General features: G+C 44.2%; 1 protein-coding gene across 1 annotated transcript; it reads left to right on the forward strand.

Moving 5' to 3' along the window:
* The first annotated feature begins 16,764 nt into the window (after positions 1 to 16,764).
* On the forward strand, positions 16,765 to 19,782 carry LOC119275270 (protein kinase PINOID 2-like). Its single transcript, XM_037556082.1, has 3 exons — positions 16,765 to 17,336; positions 17,783 to 18,916; positions 19,508 to 19,782. Exons 1-2 carry the CDS (start codon positions 16,771 to 16,773, stop codon positions 18,672 to 18,674), a joined length of 1,458 nt encoding a protein of 485 aa, XP_037411979.1. The 5' UTR covers positions 16,765 to 16,770; the 3' UTR covers positions 18,675 to 18,916; positions 19,508 to 19,782.
* Positions 19,783 to 19,993: the final 211 nt, after the last annotated feature.

The following is a 19,993-nucleotide window of genomic DNA, read 5'->3' on the forward strand; positions in this document are numbered from 1 at the left end:
AACGGGGTTGAAGGAGTCGTACTCGTCGTGATCCAAATCACCGGAGATCCTAGTGCCGAACGGACGGCACCTCCGCGTTCAACACACGTACAGCCCGGTGACATCTCCCATGCCTTGATCCAGCAAGGAGAGAGGGATAGGTTGAGGAAGACTCCATCCAGCAGCAACACAACGGCATGGTGGTGATGGAGGAGCGTGGCAATCTTGCAGGGCTTCGCCAAGCACCGCGGGAGAGGAGGAGTACTTGGGAGAGGGGGAGGGCTGCGCCAGAACATGTGGTGCGGCTGCCCTCCCACCCCCACATATATATAGGGGCAAGGGAGAGGGGGCCCGGCCCCCTCAGATCCAATCTGAGGAGGGGGCGGCGGCCAAGGGGGGGAGGAGTGCCTCCCAAGTCAAGTGGAGGTCCTCCCCCTTAGGGTTTTCCCCTTCCCATGTGCATGGGCCTTGGGGGGGCTGGTGCCCCTGGCCCATTAAGTCTAGGGCGCCCCCCTACAGCCCATGCTACTGTATTGGACATGGTGGAACAATTTCCGGACCTCCGGAATCATCCGGAACCTTCTAGAAGCTTCCCGGTACAATACCGAAAAAACCCGAACTTTTTCCGGAACCCGAACAACAACTTTCCATATATAAATCTTTACCTCTGGACCATTCCGGAACTCCTCGTGACGTCCGGGATCTCATCCAGGAATCCAAACAACATTCGGTAACCACATACAAACTTCCTTTATAACCCTAGCGCCATCGAACCTTAAGTGTGTAGACCCTACGGGTTCGGGAACCATGCAGACATGATCGAGACGTTCTCCGGCCAATAACCAACAGTGGGATCTGGATACCCATGTTGTCTCCCACATGTTCCACGATGATCTCATCGGATGAACCACGATGTCAAGGACTCAATCGATCCCGTATACAATTCCCTTTGTCTAACGGTATTGTACTTGCCCGAGATTCGATCGTCGGTATGCCGATACCTTGTTCAATCTCATTACCGGCAAGTCTCTTTACTCGTTCCGTAACACATCATCCCGTGATCAACCCCTTGGTCACATTGTGCACATTATGATGATGTCCTACCGAGTGGGCCCAGAGATACCTCTCCGTTTACCGGAGTGACAAATCCCAGTCTCGATTCGTGCCAACCCAACAGACACTTTCGGAGATACCTGTAGTGCACCTTTATAGCCACCCAGTTACGTTGTGACGTTTGGTACACCCAAAGCATTCCTACGGTACCCGGGAGTTGCACATTCTCATGGTCTAAGGAAAAGATACTTGACATTAGAAAAGCTTTAGCATACGAACTACACGATCTCTGTGCTAGGCTTAGGATTGGGTCTTGTCCATCACATCATTCTCCCAATGATGTGATCCCGTTATCAATGACATCCAATGTCCATGGTCAGGAAACCGTAACCATCTATTGATCAACGAGCTAGTCAACTAGAGGCTTACTAGGGACATGGTGTTGTCTATGTATCCACACATGTATCTGAGTTTCCTATCAATACAATTATAGCATGGATAATAAACAATTATCATGAACAAGGAAATATAATAATAACTTATTTCTTTTGCCTCTAGGGCATATTTCCAACAGTCTCCCACTTGCACTAGAGTCAATAATCTAGTTCACATCGCCATGTGATTAACACTCACAGGTCACATCACCGTGTGACCAACATCCAAAGAGTTTACTAGTGTCATTAAACTAGTTCACATCATCATGTAATTTAGACTCAATGAGTTCTGGGGTTTGATCATGTTTTGCTTGTGAGAGAGGTTTTAGTCAACGAGTCTGCAACATTCAGATCCGTATGTACTTCACAAATCTCTAGGTCATATTGTAAATGCTACTTCCACACTCCACTTGGAGCTATTCCAAATGGTTGCTCCACTATACGTATCCGTTTTGCTACTCAGAGTCATCCGGATAGGTGTTAAAGCTTGCATCGACGTAAGTCTTTACATCGAACTCTTTATCACCTCCATAACCGAGAAACATATCCTTATTCCTCTAAGGATAATTTTGACCGCCATCTGGTGATCCACTCCTTGATCACCTTTGTACCCTCTTGCCAGACATGTGGCAAGGCACACATCAGGTGCGGTACTTAGCATAGCATACTGTGGAGCCTACGTCTAAAGCATAGGGGACGACCTTCGTCCTTTCTCTCTTTTCTGCCGTGGTCGAGCTATAAGTCTTAACTTCGTACCTTACAACTCAGGCAAGAACTCCTTCTTTGACTGATCCATCTTGAACACTTTCAAGATCATGTCAAGGTACGTGCTCATTTGAAAGTATCATTAAGCGTTTTTGATCTATCCTCATAGATCTTGATGCTCAATGTTCAAGTAGCTTAGTCTAGGTTTTCACTTGAAAAACACTTTTCAAATAACCCTATATGCATTCCAGAAATTCTACATCATTTCTCATCAACAATATGTCAACAACATATACTCATCAGAAATTCTATAGTGCTCCCACTCACTTCTTTGGAAATACAAGTTTCTCATAAACTTTGTACAAACCCAAAATCTTTGATCATCTCATCAAAGTGTACATTCCAACTCCGAGATGCTTACTCCAGTTCTTAGAAGGATCGCTGGAGCCAGCATACCTTTTAGCATCCTTAGGATCGACAAAAACTTTCTGATTGTATCACATACAACCTTTCCTTACGAAGACTGGTAAGGAAACTCGTTTTGACATCCATCTGCCAGATTTCATAAATGCAGCTATGCTAACATCATTCCGACGGACTTAAGCATCACTACGAATGAGAAAATCTCATTGTAGTCAACTCCTTGAACTTGTGAAAAAATCTTTGCCACAAGTTGAGCTTCATAGACGGTGACATTACCGTCCACGTCCGTCTTCTTCTTAAAGATCCATTTATCTCAATGGCTTGCCGATCATCGGGCAAGTCCACCAAAGTCCATGCTTTGTTCTGATACATGGATCCTATGTCGGATTTCATGGCTTCTAACCATTTGTCGGAAATTGGGCCCACCATCGCTTCTCCATAGCTCGTAGGTTCATTGTTCTCTAGCAACATGACCTTCAAGACAGGATTACTGTACCACTCTGAAGCAGTACGCATCCTTGTCGACCTACGAGGTTTGGTAGTGACTTGATCCGAAGTTTCATGATCACTATCATAAGCTTCTACTTCAATTGGTGTAGGTGCCACAGGAACAACTTCCTGTGCCCTGCTACACACTAGTTGAAGTGATGGTTCAATAACCTTATCAAGTCTCCACCATCCTCCCACTCAATTCTTTCGAGACAAACTTTTCTCGAGAAAGGACCCGATTCAAGAAACAGTCCCTATTGCTTTCGGATCTGAATTAGGAGGTATACCCAACTGTTTTGGGTGTCCTATGAAGATGCATTTTATCCGCTTTGGGTTTGAGCTATCAACCTGAAACCTTTTCACATAAGCGTCGCAGCCCCAAGCTTTTAAGAAACGACAACTTAGGTTTCTCCAAACCATAGTTCAAACGGTGTCGTCTCAACGGAATTACGTGGTGCCCTATTAAAGTGAGTGCGGTTGTCTCCAATGCCTAACCCATGAACGACAGTGGTAATTAGATAAGAGACATCATGGTATGCACCATATCCAATAGGTTGCAACTATGATGTTCGGACACACCATCATACTATAGTGTTCCAGGCGGTATTAATTGTGAAACAATTTCCACAATGTCTTAATTGCGTGCCAAAGCTCGTAACTCAGATACTCATCTCTATGATCATATCATAGACATTTTATCCTCTTGTCACAATGATCTTCAACTTCACTCTGAAATTACTTGAACCATTCAATAATTCAGACTTGTGTTTCATCAAGTAAATATACTCAACATCTACTCGAATCATCTGTGAAGTAAGAACATAACAATATTCACTGCATGCCTCAACACTCATTGGACTGCACACACCAAAATGTGTTACTTCCAACAAGTTGCTATCTTGTTCCATCTTACTGAAAACGAGGCTTTTCAGTCATCTTGCCCATGTGGTATGATTTGCATATCTCAAGTGATTCAAAATTAAGTGAGTCCAAACGATCCATCTGCATGGAGTTTCTTCATGCGTATACACCAATAGACATGGTTCGCATGTCTCAAACTTTTCAAAAACGAGTGAGTCCAAAGATCCATCAACATGGAGCTTCTTCATGCGTTTTATACCAATATGACTTACATGGCAGTGCCACAAGTAAGTGGTACTATCATTACTATCTTATATCTTTTAGCATGAAAATGTGTATCACTACGATCGAGATTCAATAAACCATTCCTTTAGGTGCAAGACCATTGAAGGTATTATTCAAATAAATAGAGTAACCATTATTCTCCTTAAATGAATAACCGTATCGCGATAGACATAATCCAATCATGTCTATGCTCAACGCAAACACCAAATAATAATTATTTTAACACCAATCTCGATGGTAGAGGGAGCGTGCGATGCTTGATCACATCAACCTTGGAAACACTTCCAACACATATCGTCAGCTCACCTTCAGCTAGTCTCCGTTTATTCCGTAGCTTTTATTTCGAGTTACTAACACTTAGTAACCAAACTGGTATCTAATACCCTCGTGCTACTAGGAGTACTAGTAAAGTACACATTAACATAATGTATATCCAATATACTTCTATCGACTTTGCCAGCCTTCTCATCTACCAAGTATCTAGGGTAATTCTGCTCCAGTGGTTGTTCCCCTTATTACAGAAGCACTTAGTCTCGGGTTTGGGTTCAACCTTGGGTTTCTTCACTAGAGCAGCAGCTTGATTTGCCGTTTCATGAAGTATCCCTTCTTGCCCATGCCCTTCTTGAAACTAGTGGTTTCACCAACCATCAACAATTGATGCTCCTTCTTGATTTCTACTTTCGCGGTGTCAAACATCGCGAATACCTCAAGGATCATCATATCTATCCCTGATATGTTATAGTTCTTCACGAAGCTCTAGCAGCTTGGTAGCAATGACTTTGGAGAAACATCACTATCTCATCTGGAAGATCAACTCCCACTCGATTAAAGTGATTGTTGTACTCAGACAATCTGAGCACAAGCTCAGCGATTGAGCTTTTCTCCCTTAGTTTGCAGGCTAAGAAAATCGTCGGAGGTCTCATACCTCTTGACGTAGGCATGAGCCTGAAATCCCAATTTCAGCCCTCGAAACAGCTCATATGTTCCGCGACGTTTCGAAAAACGTCTTTGGTGCCTCAACTCTAAACCGTTTAACTGAACTATCACGTAGTTATCAAAACGTGTATGTCCGATGTTTGCAACATCCACAAACGGCGTTTGGGGTTCAGCACACTGAGCGGTGCATTAAGGACATAAGCTTTCTAGTGTCCGCATAATCGCTACTGTCAACTTTCAACTATATTTTCTCTAGAAACATATCTAATCAGTGGAACTAAAGCGCGAGCTTACGACATAATTTGCAAAGATCTTTTGACTATGTTCAGGATAATTAAGTTCATCTTATGAACTCCCACTCAGATAGACATCCCTCTAGTCATCTAAGTGATTACATGATCCGAGTCAACTAGGCCGTGTCCGATCATCACGTGAGACGGACTAGTCATCATCGGTGAACATCTTCATGTTGATCGTATCTACTATATGACTCATGCTCGACCTTTTGGTCTCTTGTGTTCCGAGGCCATGTCTATACATGCTAGGCTCATCAAGTTAACCTAAGTGTTTCGCATGTGTAAATCTGGCTTACACCCGTTGTATGTGAACGTAAGAATCTATCACACCCGATCATCACGTGGTGCTTCGAAACGACGAAATTTCGCAACGGTGCACAGTTAGGGGGAACACTTTCTTGAAATTTTAATGAGGGATCATCTTATTTACTACCGTCGTTCTAAGCAAATAAGATGCATAAACATGATAAACATCACATGCAATCAAATAGTGACATGATATGGCCAATATCATATTGCTCCTTTTGATCTCCATCTTCGGGGATCCATGATCATCATCGTCACCGGCATGACACCATGATCTCCATCATCATGATCTCCATCATCGTGTCTCCATGAAGTTGTCTCGCCAACTTATTACTTCTACTACTATGGCTACCGGTTAGCAATAAAGTAAAGTAATTACATGGCGTTGTTCAATGACACGCAGGTCATACAATAAATAAAGACAACTCCTATGGCTCCTGCCGGTTGTCATACTCATCGACATGCAAGTCGTGAATCCTATTACAAGAACATGATCAATCTCATACATCACATATCATTCATCACATTCTTCTTGGCCATATCACACCACATAGCATACCCTGCAAAAACAAGTTAGACGTCATCTAATTGTTGTTTGCATGTTTTACGTGGCTGCTATGGGTTTCTAGCAAGAACGTTTCTTACCTATGCAAAACCACAACGTGATATGCCAATTGCTATTTACCCTTCATAAGGACCCTTTTCATCGAATCCATTCCGACTAAAGTGGGAGAGACTGGCACCCGCTAGCCACCTTATGCACCAAGTGCATGTCAGTCAGTGGAACCTGTCTCACGTAAGTGTACGTGTAAGGTCGGTCCGGGCCGCTTCATCCCACAATACCGTCAAAACAAGATTGGACTAGTAATGGTAAGCATATTGAACAAAATCAACACCCACAACTACTTTGTGTTCTACTCGTGCATAGAATATACGCAATAGACCTAGCTCATGATGCCACTGTTGGGGAACGTAGCAGAAATTCAAAATTTTCCTACGTGTCACCAAGATCTATCTATGGAGAAACCAGCAACGAGGGGAAGGAGAGTGCATCTACATACCCTTGTAGATCGCTAAGCGGAAGCGTTCAAGAGAACGGGGTTGAAGGAGTCGTACTCGTTGTGATCCAAATCACCGGAGATCCTAGTGCCGAACGGACGGCACCTCCGCGTTCAACACACGTACAGCCCGGTGACGTCTCCCATGCCTTGATCCAGCAAGGAGAGAGGGAGAGGTTGAGGAAGACTCCATCCAGCAGCAGCACAACGGCGTGGTGGTGATGGAGGAGCGTGGCAATCCTGCAGGGCTTCGCCAAGCACCGCGGGAGAGGAGGAGTACTTGGGAGAGGGGGAGGGCTGCGCCAGAACATGTGGTGTGGCTGCCCTACCACCCCCACATATATATAGGGGTAAGGGAGAGGGGGCCGGCCCCCTCAGATCCAATCTGAGGAGGGGGCGGCGGCCAAGGGGGGGAGGAGTGCCTCCCAAGTCAAGTGGAGGTCCTCCCCCTTAGGGTTTTCCCCTTCCCATGTGCATGGGCCTTGGGGGGGCTGGTGCCCCTGGCCCATTAAGGCTAGGGCGCCCCCCTACATCCCATGCTACTGTATTGGACGTGGTGGAACAATTTGCGGACCTTCGGACCCCTCCGGAATCCTCTGGAACCTTCTGGAAGCTTCCCGGTACAATACCGAAAAAACCCGAACTTTTTTCGGAACCCGAACAACAACTTTCCATATATAAATCTTTACCTTAGGACCATTCCGGAACTCCTCGTGACGTCCGGGATCTCATCCCGAACTCCGAACAACATTCGGTAACCACATACAAACTTCCTTTATAACCCTAGCACCATCGAACCTTAAGTGTGTAGACCCTACGAGTTCGGGAACCATGTAGACATGACCGAGACGTTCTCCGGCCAATAACCAACAGCGGGATCTGGATACCCATGTTGTCTCCCACATGTTCCAGATGATCTCATCGGATGAACCACGATGTCAAGGACTCAATCGATTCCGTATACAATTCCCTTTGTCTAACGGTATTGTACTTGCCCGAGATTCGATCGTCGGTATGCCGATACCTTGTTCAATCTCATTACCGGCAAGTCTCTTTACTCGTTCCGTAACACATCATCCCGTGATCAACCCCTTGGTCACATTGTGCACATTATGATGATGTCCTACCGAGTGGGCCCAGAGATACCTCTCCGTTTACCGGAGTGACAAATCCCAGTCTCGATTCGTGCCAACCCAACAGTCACTTTCGGAGATACCTGTAGTGCACCTTTATAGCCACCCAGTTACGTTGTGACGTTTGGTATACCCAAAGCATTCCTATGGTATCCGGGAGTTGCACAATCTCATGGTCTAAGGAAAAGATACTTGACATTAGAAAAGCTTTAGCATACGAACTACACGATCTCTGTGCTAGGCTTAGGATTGGGTCTTGTCCATCACATCATTCTCCCAATGATGTGATCCCGTTATCAATGACATCAAATGTCCATGGTCAGGAAACCGTAACCATCTATTGATCAACGAGCTAGTCAACTAGAGGCTTACTAGGGACATGGTGTTGTCTATGTATCCACACATGTATCTGAGTTTCCTATCAATACAATTATAGCATGGATAATAAACGATTATCATGAACAAGGAAATATAATAATAACTTATTTATTATTGCCTCTAGGGCATATTTCCAACAAAGAATTGAAACATAAATAGAGCATCATGAAGCATATGACTAGTACATTTAAGCCTAAAACACTTCCTATGCATAGGGATTTTTTGATCAAACAATTATAGGAACACAAGTCAACTAGCATAGGAAGACAAAACAAGCAAAACTTCAAGATTTACACATAGAGACGAAACTTGATATTATTGCAATTCCTACAAGCATATATTCCTCTCTCATAATAATTTTCAGTATCATCATGAATTAATTCAACAATATAACCATCACATAAAGCACTCTTTTCATGATCTACATGCATATAAATTTTACTAGTCTCCACATGAGCAAATTTATTCTCATGAGTAGTGGGAGCAAACTCAACAAAATAACTATCATGTGAGGCATAATCCAATTGAAAATTAAAATCAATATGACAAGTTTCATGGTTATAATAATTATTTATAGCATACATGTCATCACAATAATCATCATAGATAGCAACTTTGTTCTCATAATTAATTGGAACCTCTTCTGAAATAGTGGATTCATCACTAAATAAAGTCATGACCTCTCCAAATCCACTTTCATAATTATCACAATAAGATTCAACACCCTCTTCCTAAAGTTGACACTCTTCCAAACCCACTTTCATCAATAAAATCATCATAGGTACGAGGCGTGCTTTCATCATAATAAATTTCCTCATCAAAACTTGGGGGACTAAAAAGATCATATTCATCAAACATAGCATCCCCAAGCTTGTGGCTTTGCATATCATTATCATCATGGATATTCAAAGAATTCATACTAACAACATTGCGATCATGCTCATCATTCAAAGATTTAGTTCCAAACATTTTAATGCATTCTTCTTCTAACACTTTGGCACAATTTTCCGATCCATCATTTTCAAGAAAGACATGATATAGATGAAGCATATGAGGCAACCTCAATTCCATTTTTTGTGGTTTTCTTTTACAGACTAAACTAGTGATAAAACAAAAAACTAAAAGATTCAATTGCAAGATCTAAAGATATACCTTCAAGCACTCACCTCCCCAGCAACGGCGCCAGAAAAGAGCTTGATGTCTACTACGCAACCTTCTTCTTGTAGACTCGTGTTGGGCTTCCAAGCGCAGAGTGTTGTAGGATAGTAGAAAATTTCCCTTAAGTGGATGGCCTAAGGTTTATCAATCCATGAGGCGCGTAGGATGAAGATGGTCTCCCTCAAACAACCCTGCAACCAAATAACAAAGAGTCTCTTGTTTCCCCAACACACCCAATACAATGGTAAATTGTATAGGTGCACTAGTTCGGCGAAGAGATGGTGATGCAAGCATAATATGGATAGTAGATAAGGGTTTTTATAATATGAAAATATAAAAACAGCAAGGTAGCAAGTAACAAAAGTGAGCGAAAACGGTATTGCAATGCTTGGAAACAAGGCCTAGGGTTCATACTTTCACTAGTGCAAGTTCTCTCAACAATGATAAGATAATTAGATCATATGACAATCCCTCAACGTGCAACAAAGAATCACTCCAAAGTTCCTATCGCGGAGAACATAAGATGAAATTGCTTGTAGGGTACGAAACCACCTCAAAGTTATTCTTTCTGATCAATCCATTGAGCTATTCCTATAAGTGTCAGAAACAACCCTAGAGTTCGTAGTAAATTAACACCATATGACACACATCAATCAGCCCTAATGTCACCTAGATACTCCAATGTCACCACAAGTATCTGTGGGTCAATTATACGATATGATCAAACAACTTCAGATTCATAATATTCAATCCAACACAAAGAACTGCATGAGCATTCCGAGATTTCTACCGGAGAAAGGAATATGAAAACGTGCATCAACCCCTATGCATAGATTACCCCAATGTCACCACGGGAATCTGCAAGTTGATAACCAAAACATACATCCAGTGGATCAATAGAACATCCCATTGTCACCACGGATGTCCCATCGCAAGACAAACATCAAGTGCTCTCACAACCAAAGATTCAATCTGACATAATAAAACCTCAAAGGAAAAGACTCAATTCATCACAAGGAGATAGAGGAGGAGAAACACCATAGAATCCGACTATATTAACAAAGCTCGGGGTACATCAAGACCATGCCAAATCAAGAACACGAGAGAGAGGGAGAGAGGGAGAGAGAGAGAGAGAGAGAGAGAGGGAGAGGGAGAGAGAGAGAGAGATCAAACACATAGCTACTGGTACATACCCTCAACCCCGAGGGTGAACTACTCCCTCCTTGAAATGGAGAGCGCCAGAATGATGAAGATGGCCACTGGTGATGGTTTCCCACTCCGGCAGGGTGCCGGAACAGGGTGCCGATTGGGTTTCCATGGATACAGAGGATTGCGGCGGCGGAACTCCTGATCTAGGTTTATTTCTGGGGGTTTCTATATTTATAGGAATTTTTGGCGTCGAGAACAAGTCAAGGGGGTCCACGAGGCTATGACAAGACAGGTGGCGCACCCTCCACCCTTGTGGAGACCTCATGGCTCTTCTGGCCCAACTCTTTTGCTTCGGGGGCTTCTTCTAGTCCATAAAAAATCACCATAAATTTTCAGGTCATTTGGACTCCGTATGATATTCCTTTTCTGTAAAACTCAAAAATCAAGGAAAAAATAGAAAGTGGCACTGGGCTCTAGGTTAATAGGTTAGTCCCAAAAATCATATAAAATAGCATATAAATGCATATAAAACATCCAAGATGGATAATATAATAGCATTGAACAATCAAAAATTATAGATATGTTAGAGTCGTATTGTGGCCTCGCCCGCGAGCTTCTCCTCCATGCAGCCCACCCTCACGGGGGAGCGGGGGGCAAAGTCGCCACGCTTCCGTTCAGCACCAACAGCAGGGGCGCCGTGGGCAGCAGCTCCTGCCGCTCTTCCACGACCATCGTGGCGATCCTCGTTCCCTTGACATCGTCGGTTGTCGGCAGCCAATGAGGCAGCAGGGCTGTGTTGATGTTGATCCCCATTACCCGGATAGGAAGGCGGCCTCCGAACATCCTTCGCATAGCTGAAGTTATACTCTCCTCAATCATTTCACAAGGTGTTGAGCGAGTTTTTGGGAGATCATCATCCACACGTTGATGTCCATGTACACTCGAGTTGGATCATGTCATGTTAACTCTTGGAAACAAGTGGACATAAGAAAAATATATGTGGAAAACACTCATCTCACCTTCTTGCTTACCCAAATTCTAATGATTCCTTGGCGGTTGTGCGGTGGTAGCAAAACAGGAGTGGACGGGCGAATGAAAGGAAGGAAGCTGACGGTTTCTAGGTGGATCTAGGTGGGGTAAAAAGAGAAGGGCTAGTGCTGAGATCCAATCGATGCGAACCAAATGAACAAGAAAAATTTGTAAATCCTTGCACCACGTTTGAGCTGCAACACTTGCCACTTCAACTTCTGAAATTTCTCACCAAACTGAATATGATTGCACACTTCCTCTTCTCTTTTTTTTGCTCTCTTTTTTCACTCTTTTTTCCTCTTTTTTTTTCTTTTTTTGCAATACAATAGATCCAACAACAAGACTCAAAGAAAAACAGCAGCAACTTTGGATAGAATTTGGTGCAAACACAAAGAGGAAAGCAAACAACTAGATATCAGCAAACAAAGGCTTGGATTTTTTTGTGGCTTTTTGGCTTTGGACTCTAGGATGGGGAAAACCAAACTTAAAAGGATAGATCTAGCAACAAAGATATGATCCTACCGTGTAAACCTTGCTCTGAATACCAGATGATGCGACACCGTCTTCGTAGAAGAGGGTGTTCAAGGGGAGGTCCGATTTTCACGGCATAGGATCGATAAATGGATGGGGATAAACTAGCTGCAAGCAGCCGAAAAATGGAAAATAAGAGATTATGACCCGACGAGGAGGATGCTCACCGAAGCTTGCAATCCGAACATTCGCCGATCCACAACCCGCAATACTACCCCACACAACCACGCTCAAGTCGTGGAGCACGGGATAGGTGCAATCCGCAAGGGAAACCACGAACTCTAACCCACACAACACGATCTAGTCGTGGAGCATGAATTAGGAGCAATTTCTCAAGGAATCACGAGAATAAGGATAACAAGAGCTCTCCAATCTCATGAGGAGTCTATGTCTTTGGTCTTTGATAGAAACAGCAAAAGTCCCCAAAGAAGGGAAGAACTAGCCTATTTATAATCAGGACAACCCCCTAGATAGATGTCAAAGAGAACCAGCTTTGGTTTGACTAAATGGCTTCGAGACTTAGTGAGGTAGCTTCTGGAAAACTCTCGTTGGAGGTGGTTGGCAGTTCCCGACCAAACATTGTTCACTGGATTCGAACAATGTTTCCTTCAGCAGCAAACTCGAGTTCTGGGAACCTTTCGCAAGTTGGGATATCCAAACTCGTGCAAAACATTGTTTCGTCGGAATAGGAACAATGTTTCTTCCTCAGACAACTCATTTCTTCATGGATTCCTAACTTTGTTTCTTCGCCATAAAACATTATTTTGTATGGACTGAAATGTGTTTGGCCTTCTTCGATATCACACCTGAGTTCAACTAACAACAAAGGAGATAAAAGCACAACCATGTTTTTAAGGTCAAATGATAGACTTAAGTTAGTGTTCACCTGATCATGTATTTGCATTGAGCGACTTTTTGTGATTGGACCATTGATGATTGGTGGTGTGGTGCCCATTTTTTGGGATGTCCTCATCAGAGGGGGGAACGTAAAACTGGTAAGGGAGCGTAGTTTCCAACTAGCTAGCCTCTTTTTCAAAGACAACTGGCTAGCCTTAATCTACTGATGTGATGATTGCTGCATACAGCTTTTAGGATGACTGATGCATATAATTACAGAAATGCTAAAAAAACAACATCAGATTTTTAGGCATAGCAAATCAGCCGTTTTTCATGGCATTTAATGTTGGCGCGAGTATGTTAAATTTAGTTTGTAAGCACGGCAATTTTCTGACAAGAAATGAACCAACGCGGATTTGCCATACTTGCCAACTAAACTTGCCATTCTCGTCAAACATATGTTGCCACGAAAAAAGTTTGATTTGCCATGTCTAAAATATTCATTAGATATTTTGGTTGAGTTAAATACACCGCAGGTGCCTTAACTTGTTCAATGCGATCACTTTGATGCCTAAAGTTGTAAAATTAAAAAAAAACTAGTTCTATAACTTGTCTTATCATGCAAATACGGTGCCTTCATACGTATCTCGGTGTACGCCATATCCGCATGGCATGCCAGCTAGGCGTTGGCCCGCACGTCATTGGTAGCGGTCAACGAGAAGCTGGGTGACTTGTGCATGATATTTTTTTCAAGAAAACCCGGCATATTTTATTAACTACATAGGAAAGCCAAACATGGATCCCACATGTCAGTATCTATATCTATACCAATATAAAAAGACCCAAAGAGACAGATCCAATTAATCTCGGTCATCAAATCATATCAATCCAACGATCTAGATTGCTTCAATATCGAGCGCTCAACACATTTAGCGTGCAGTTAATCTATACCAATATAAAAAGACCCCAAGAGGCAGATCCAATTAATCTCGGCCATCAAATCATATCAATCCAACGATTTAGACTGCTTCAATGTCGAGCGCTCAACACATTTAGCGTGCAGTTAATTTCATGCGAAATATAGTGTTAATCACATAAAAACACGCAAATAATATCCTATTTAATATCTGCATACTTAATATCCACATGCACTTAATATACTTTCAGATTAACGTGCATTGCATGTACACATTGACTAATGATTATAAACATAAGAAAAACAAAACAAACCATTCGACGGGTACCGAGCACAATACCTGCTGGTTAAATTGCCAGCACGTGAGCCAACTGGCTGAACGGTACTTTGGATAAAACTGTTCGCTGGAAACTTATATAGATTTTCTGCCTATTGCTCTACAATTTCGTTATACGATATTTACTTTTTTTGTACAAGTTACTGTTTAGTTTTTATGATATATAAATTTTCTCATATAATAATTCAATAATTATCAATATGCGATTATTGTCTATTTTAAAACTTTATTTTATTTTCCATTATTGTGTAGTTTGAAGGGGTAAACATTAACTTTCCAAAAATTTATGTGGATTTAAATAGTTCAGTGTATATTATGAAATATTGTTATTTTTTGTATCTTATTTCAAGACCACCAACACTTACAATTTTTGTGTATCTTCTTTGTATTTTTAGGATTCATAATTATCAAAAAAGCGACAACATTATATTTTCAAAACCCTTTCAGTGTGTACTAAAATCATTGTGTAAAAGAACAAATTGTATAATTGTGCTAAAACATGTTAAACGTGTTTGTATAAATATAAGAATAATTTTACCAAATAATTTTTTAATACATGATGAACATTTTTTGAAATAGATGTTGTCTTTTTTTTGAATGCATGACTAACATTTTTTAAAAACCAGAGAGTTTTCTAAAACTATGTTGAACATTTTTTCAGATGAACTAACACTTTTTTTAAGTTTATGGCAGTTGTCATACTTTCTTACATTTCTTTTTTGTAACAGGAAAGGATAAACATGAAAATAATAAAAAATAACTTGTATTTTTTTAATAAGCACGCCATATATTTAATCAAATAATAAGAGAAATACTTTCCGCTAAAGAAAAGAGAGAAACGCTTGAAGAGGTAATTTTCATAGAGAGCCTCACCTGGTGGTTAGTTTGAGCGGGCTGTAGAACCCGCGTCCGAGATGTCCCAGGTTGGAAACTACTGCCTGCGACTTTGTTGTTTTTTTTGTTTGGCTTTCCTACCTAATTAATAAATCCCCTAAAACCTAATTAATAAATGTATATATGCGGGAGTATTTTTTTTAATAATCTCACGCGCAAGTCACCCAGCACATCACCGGCTGCCAGGCACTTACTCCCTCCGTCCGCGAATAAGTGTACTTCTAGCTTTTGTCCTAAGTTAAAGTTTTAAAATTTTGACCAACTATATACAAAAGAGTAGAAACATATATGACATCAAATTGATATATTATGAAAGTACATTTCAAAACGGATCTAGTGATACTAATTTAGTGCTATAAATGCTGCTACTTTTTCCTATAAAGTTGGTCAAAATTTTAAAGTTTTGACTTAAGACAAAAGCTAGAAGTACACTTATTCGCGGACGGAGGGAGTACGCATGAACCAATGCCTCGCTGGCACCCACGTGGGCAAGGTGCACACCCTGATATGTAAAGCATCTCTAGCAGAACCTATGTAAGTGGTCAAATCAGCATAATTTATGCGTTTTACAGTTTTGGTCGAAAAAAATGTCCAGACAGAAACCGTAAAAGTGATTCAATCCATAAAATTTTTAAGGGCCACCGAAATGCACACCCGAAACTCTTATATTTGGAGATTGGAAGGCCGAACCTAAGGGGCCCCGTATACCGGTCAAACCACGTCGGAGCAAACACTCCGCCGCGGAGTTTGCCGGAATTCGCCCTAAACTCGCCGGAATTCATCACCGTACACCGGAAAAGGCTGCTAGACGCCGCAATCGATCGCCACCGGTTCGAATTGGACAAGGTCGACATCACTGTGGCCTCCCATGGCCTCAGCCTGGCCGCCGGAATCCTCCCAACGCGGCAGGCAAAGGGGCACGGCTCGGCCGGCGCGGCTGGTAATAGAGCAAGGCGCAGACGGCGGAGGCGACGGGGCGTGGCCGGTGAGGCTGGGCGCGGTCGGCGTGGTGACGGGGCGCGACCTGCGGGCGATGGGGCGCGGCCGACGGGCGACGGGGCACGGCTAGCAGGGTTGGGCGTGGCCGGCGCGGCCGGCTGGGAGAAGGGACGGGAGCGGCCGGACTTGAGGAAGGAGCTCTTTATCCCAGTTTTACAGTATTTGTTCGGCCGTAGCTAAAATGAACCCTTAAAATGCATTTTTTTTCAACCCGTATCCTAGTTTTACAGTTTGCGATTTTAAGGAGTCTGCTAGAGATGCTCATCGTGTTTGCACGTTAGAACAAGTTATAACAAGAATTTCATGTACTTTACAACTTTAGGCATCAAAATGATCGTGCTGGACAAATTAAGGCACCTACAGTGTATCTATGCAACTATATATCCGTGTGGAGCGAAAAGGAAAAAGCTACTCCTAGGTATTATCAACTCTCGGAGGCTTAGATGCTCTCCAATCCTTGAAAGCGCTTGTGTGGATTTTGTAATCATTTTTCAACTGGCTACACATGACAGACACCGCTGCTTGCCTGCCTATATAGACACAGGGAGCTGGTGCTGGAAGGCAGAGGCAAGCTAGCTTCTTCCATGGCTACCGTTAGAGATGAATCGGACTACGACAGTAGCCGTCCGTCGTCGCTCACGGCGCTGGGCTCCCGCCGGAGCTGGATCAGCGACATTGGCAGCTCCAGCTCGGTCTCTGGCGGCGGCGAGACCCCCTGCCGCCACAGCAAGCCCCACAAAGCCAACCATGCCGAGTGGGAGGCCATCGCGCACGTCCGCGCAGCCGCCACCGGCGGCAGCGTCGGGCTGGACCACTTCCGCCTCGTGCGGCGCCTCGGCAGCGGCGACCTCGGAAACGTCTACTTGTGCGAGCTCCGCGAGCCGCCGCACCGACCGTCGTCGTCCGGGCGCCTCTACTACGCCATGAAGGTGGTGGACAAGGACGCGCTGGCGTTCCGCAAGAAGCTCCGGCGCGCGGAGGTGGAGCGGGAGATCCTTCGCTCCCTGGACCACCCCTTCCTGCCCACGCTGTACGCCGACTTCGAGGCGTCGCACTACGCCTGCCTCGTCATGGAGTTCTGCCCCGGCGGCGACCTCCACGTCGCCCGGCAACGCCAGCCCGGCCGCCGGTTCAGCGTCGCATCCGCGAGGTACCATTCAACTTCCATGCATGCATTGTGCTTGTGCTTGTGCAAGCACCACCATTTTCCTGATTTTGCCACACATTCACATTGATCCGAATATCCCATGGCCTGAAGGTTACGCGTGAGATGAAAAGCTGAGATTCTCTCTGTTCCAGGGTCAAGCTTTGTCTCCGTGTCACTCCTTTTTTTAAAGCATGGCACCACTTTGAGCTAGTGTAGTGTAGTAATCTTCTTTCCATGTGCAATGTGCATATGCATTTGCATTGGTGCTTTATTTCATAGACACTTTTTGTCTCGCCGTGCATGCTTATCTAAGCCGATCTTTTGAGAACCCACTTGGGCTAATGATTTGAGCTGCGCATGAATGCATGGCGACATGCATATTATCTACTGTATCTTTGTGTGGCGCTGGCTGAACTGATAGAGATCGATCGCCCAACAATGAACGGCAGATTCTACGCGGCGGAGACGGTGCTGGCGCTGGAGTACCTGCACATGATGGGGGTTGTGTACCGGGACCTCAAGCCGGAGAACGTCCTGGTGCGCGCCGACGGCCACATCATGCTCTCCGACTTCGACCTCTCCCTCAAGTGCGACGACGTCATCCCCAAGCTCCTCCGCCAACCGAGAGGGGACGGCGCCGGCGCCAACCCGAGCTCCACCTATGGTCACTCGTCGTCGTGCGTGCCGCCGATCCAGCCGGTGCTGTCATGCCTGTTGAATGGTGTAACACGCAAGCGCCAGGTGCCGATGCCCGGTGCGGCGGCCGTGGACGCCGACGCCGCCGAGCATTCCGAGCCCGAACAGACGTCTGAGTCTGACCCTGCAGAGGTGGTGGTGGAGCCTGTGGCGGCCCGGTCCTGGTCCTTCGTGGGCACGCACGAGTACCTGGCGCCGGAGGTGATCTCCGGACAGGGCCACGGCAGCGCCGTGGACTGGTGGACGCTGGGGGTGTTCATGTACGAGATGGTGTACGGCCAGACGCCGTTCAAGGGGGCGACCAACGAGGAGACCCTCGCGAACATCGTCAGCAAGCGGCCAGTGGCCTTCCCGCGGATCCCGGCGTCGGCGAGCTGCGGGGAGCGAGAGGAGCTGCTCCGGGCGCAGGACCTCATGGCCCGACTCCTGGCGAAATGCCCCGGGAAGCGGCTAGGGAGCTGCACGGGGTCGGGCGAGGTAAAGCGGCACGGGTTCTTCCAGGGCGTGAACTGGGCGCTCGTCAGGTCCGTCCGGCCGCCGGAGGTGCTCGTGCCGGCAGCAAGGAGCAAGGCGAAGACGATGAGCAGGAAGGAGCGGCAGGAGCCGTACAAGCAGCAACATGAGGACCATTTTGACTACTTTTGAGTTGACACCTTGTAGTCTAGACTAGACGGGCAGACGGGGTTAATTAAGCAGTGTTCATAAATTAAAGTTGGTAGTGATTTCACAACGAAATATTACAGTTTGCATACGCCAGACCAGAACCTGACCGGAGATGGAGACGCCGTGGCTCGTTGCAGTGTGATCGTGGGGGACAGGAACAAGGTTGCCGGTGCGGGGTACGAGACGGGGATTGGTCGACGGCGTTGGACTGGACGAGAACAGAGGTAACAAGAGAATTCCTTATTTGACGCTACCTTAAAATGTGGTTTCTTATTTGGTTCTAAAGAAATTTTTCTTACCTATTTGACACGTAGTCTAAATTTCTTTCCTAATATGACATTCTAGTGCATTTTGTTCACTAACGGTATTAAAGACAAACGTGAAAAGACCTTTTTACCCCTGGTGCATAAGATGACCAAAAATCTGTACATGACAATATCTACAGTTATGTTACATATTTGATCATAACCTCCCCTGTAATTTGATCTCATATCTTACACAATTCATATATATAGAGCGTTGTACCTCCTCGTACAGCTAGGCAACTATTTCTCTTCTATTTTTGATTGGGTCAATCGAACATGAGGATGCATTCTATGCCCATATGCCCACAGGCAAATAATCCACATTCAGAATGGGGATTTTTCTTCTGTTCACGGTTATTATGAATTTAATTCCAAATTTTGGTTAACCTTAATGAGTAGAAACTGTATAACATTGACCAGTAATAGTATTTTGGCTACATGCGTATTTATCTGGAGTACTGCAAGCTTATACTTATTCAGCACAATAATGATTTCTCTGTTTCGCTTCAGATCATTCCACGGTGAAAGTGTCTTCAACTCTGAAAAACTGTTCGCTTTGTTGATCACATGGATTGATCAAGAGGGTACCACAATATGGTCAATGGAAGCAACAGTTAACGTATGGATCATATGGACGATCAAAGAGAAAATCAGTTCTCTCTGTAAAAAAGGAGAATTACTCAAGAGTTTTGTAGTAGTATATTTTCCTCTGTTACCATGTGTAGTCAAACTGAATGTACTACCATCTTTAATGAAGGATATGTAATGCCTGTGTGTTGACCTGAGATTTCACTAAGACTTTTTTCTCTGTATCCATGTTTATTTTGGATGGACTGATAGTCGCCCATTAGGAAGTATAAGCCTTTCGGTTCAATTTACCACTTCTGTTGTCATATAAACTCTTTCTGAAGTGGTATATACCCATTAAAAATGTATTATATATCCATTAAAAATACAATGCAGTATATACTTCTTAAAGAGTGCAGTATAAACCCA

This window comes from Triticum dicoccoides, chromosome 3B (genome assembly GCF_002162155.2).
Source record: "Triticum dicoccoides isolate Atlit2015 ecotype Zavitan chromosome 3B, WEW_v2.0, whole genome shotgun sequence".
Classification (NCBI taxonomy): Eukaryota; Viridiplantae; Streptophyta; class Magnoliopsida; order Poales; family Poaceae; genus Triticum; species Triticum dicoccoides.

What these genes read in the sequence shown, in the direction of transcription:
- LOC119275270 (XM_037556082.1), top strand. Translation starts at nt 16,771, where the DNA reads ATGGCTACCGTTAGAGATGAATCGGACTACGACAGTAGCCGTCCGTCG. An exon ending in TTCAGCGTCGCATCCGCGAG is followed by an intron (nt 17,337 to 17,782) that starts GTACCATTCAAC and finishes AATGAACGGCAG; the next exon opens with ATTCTACGCGGCGGAGACGG.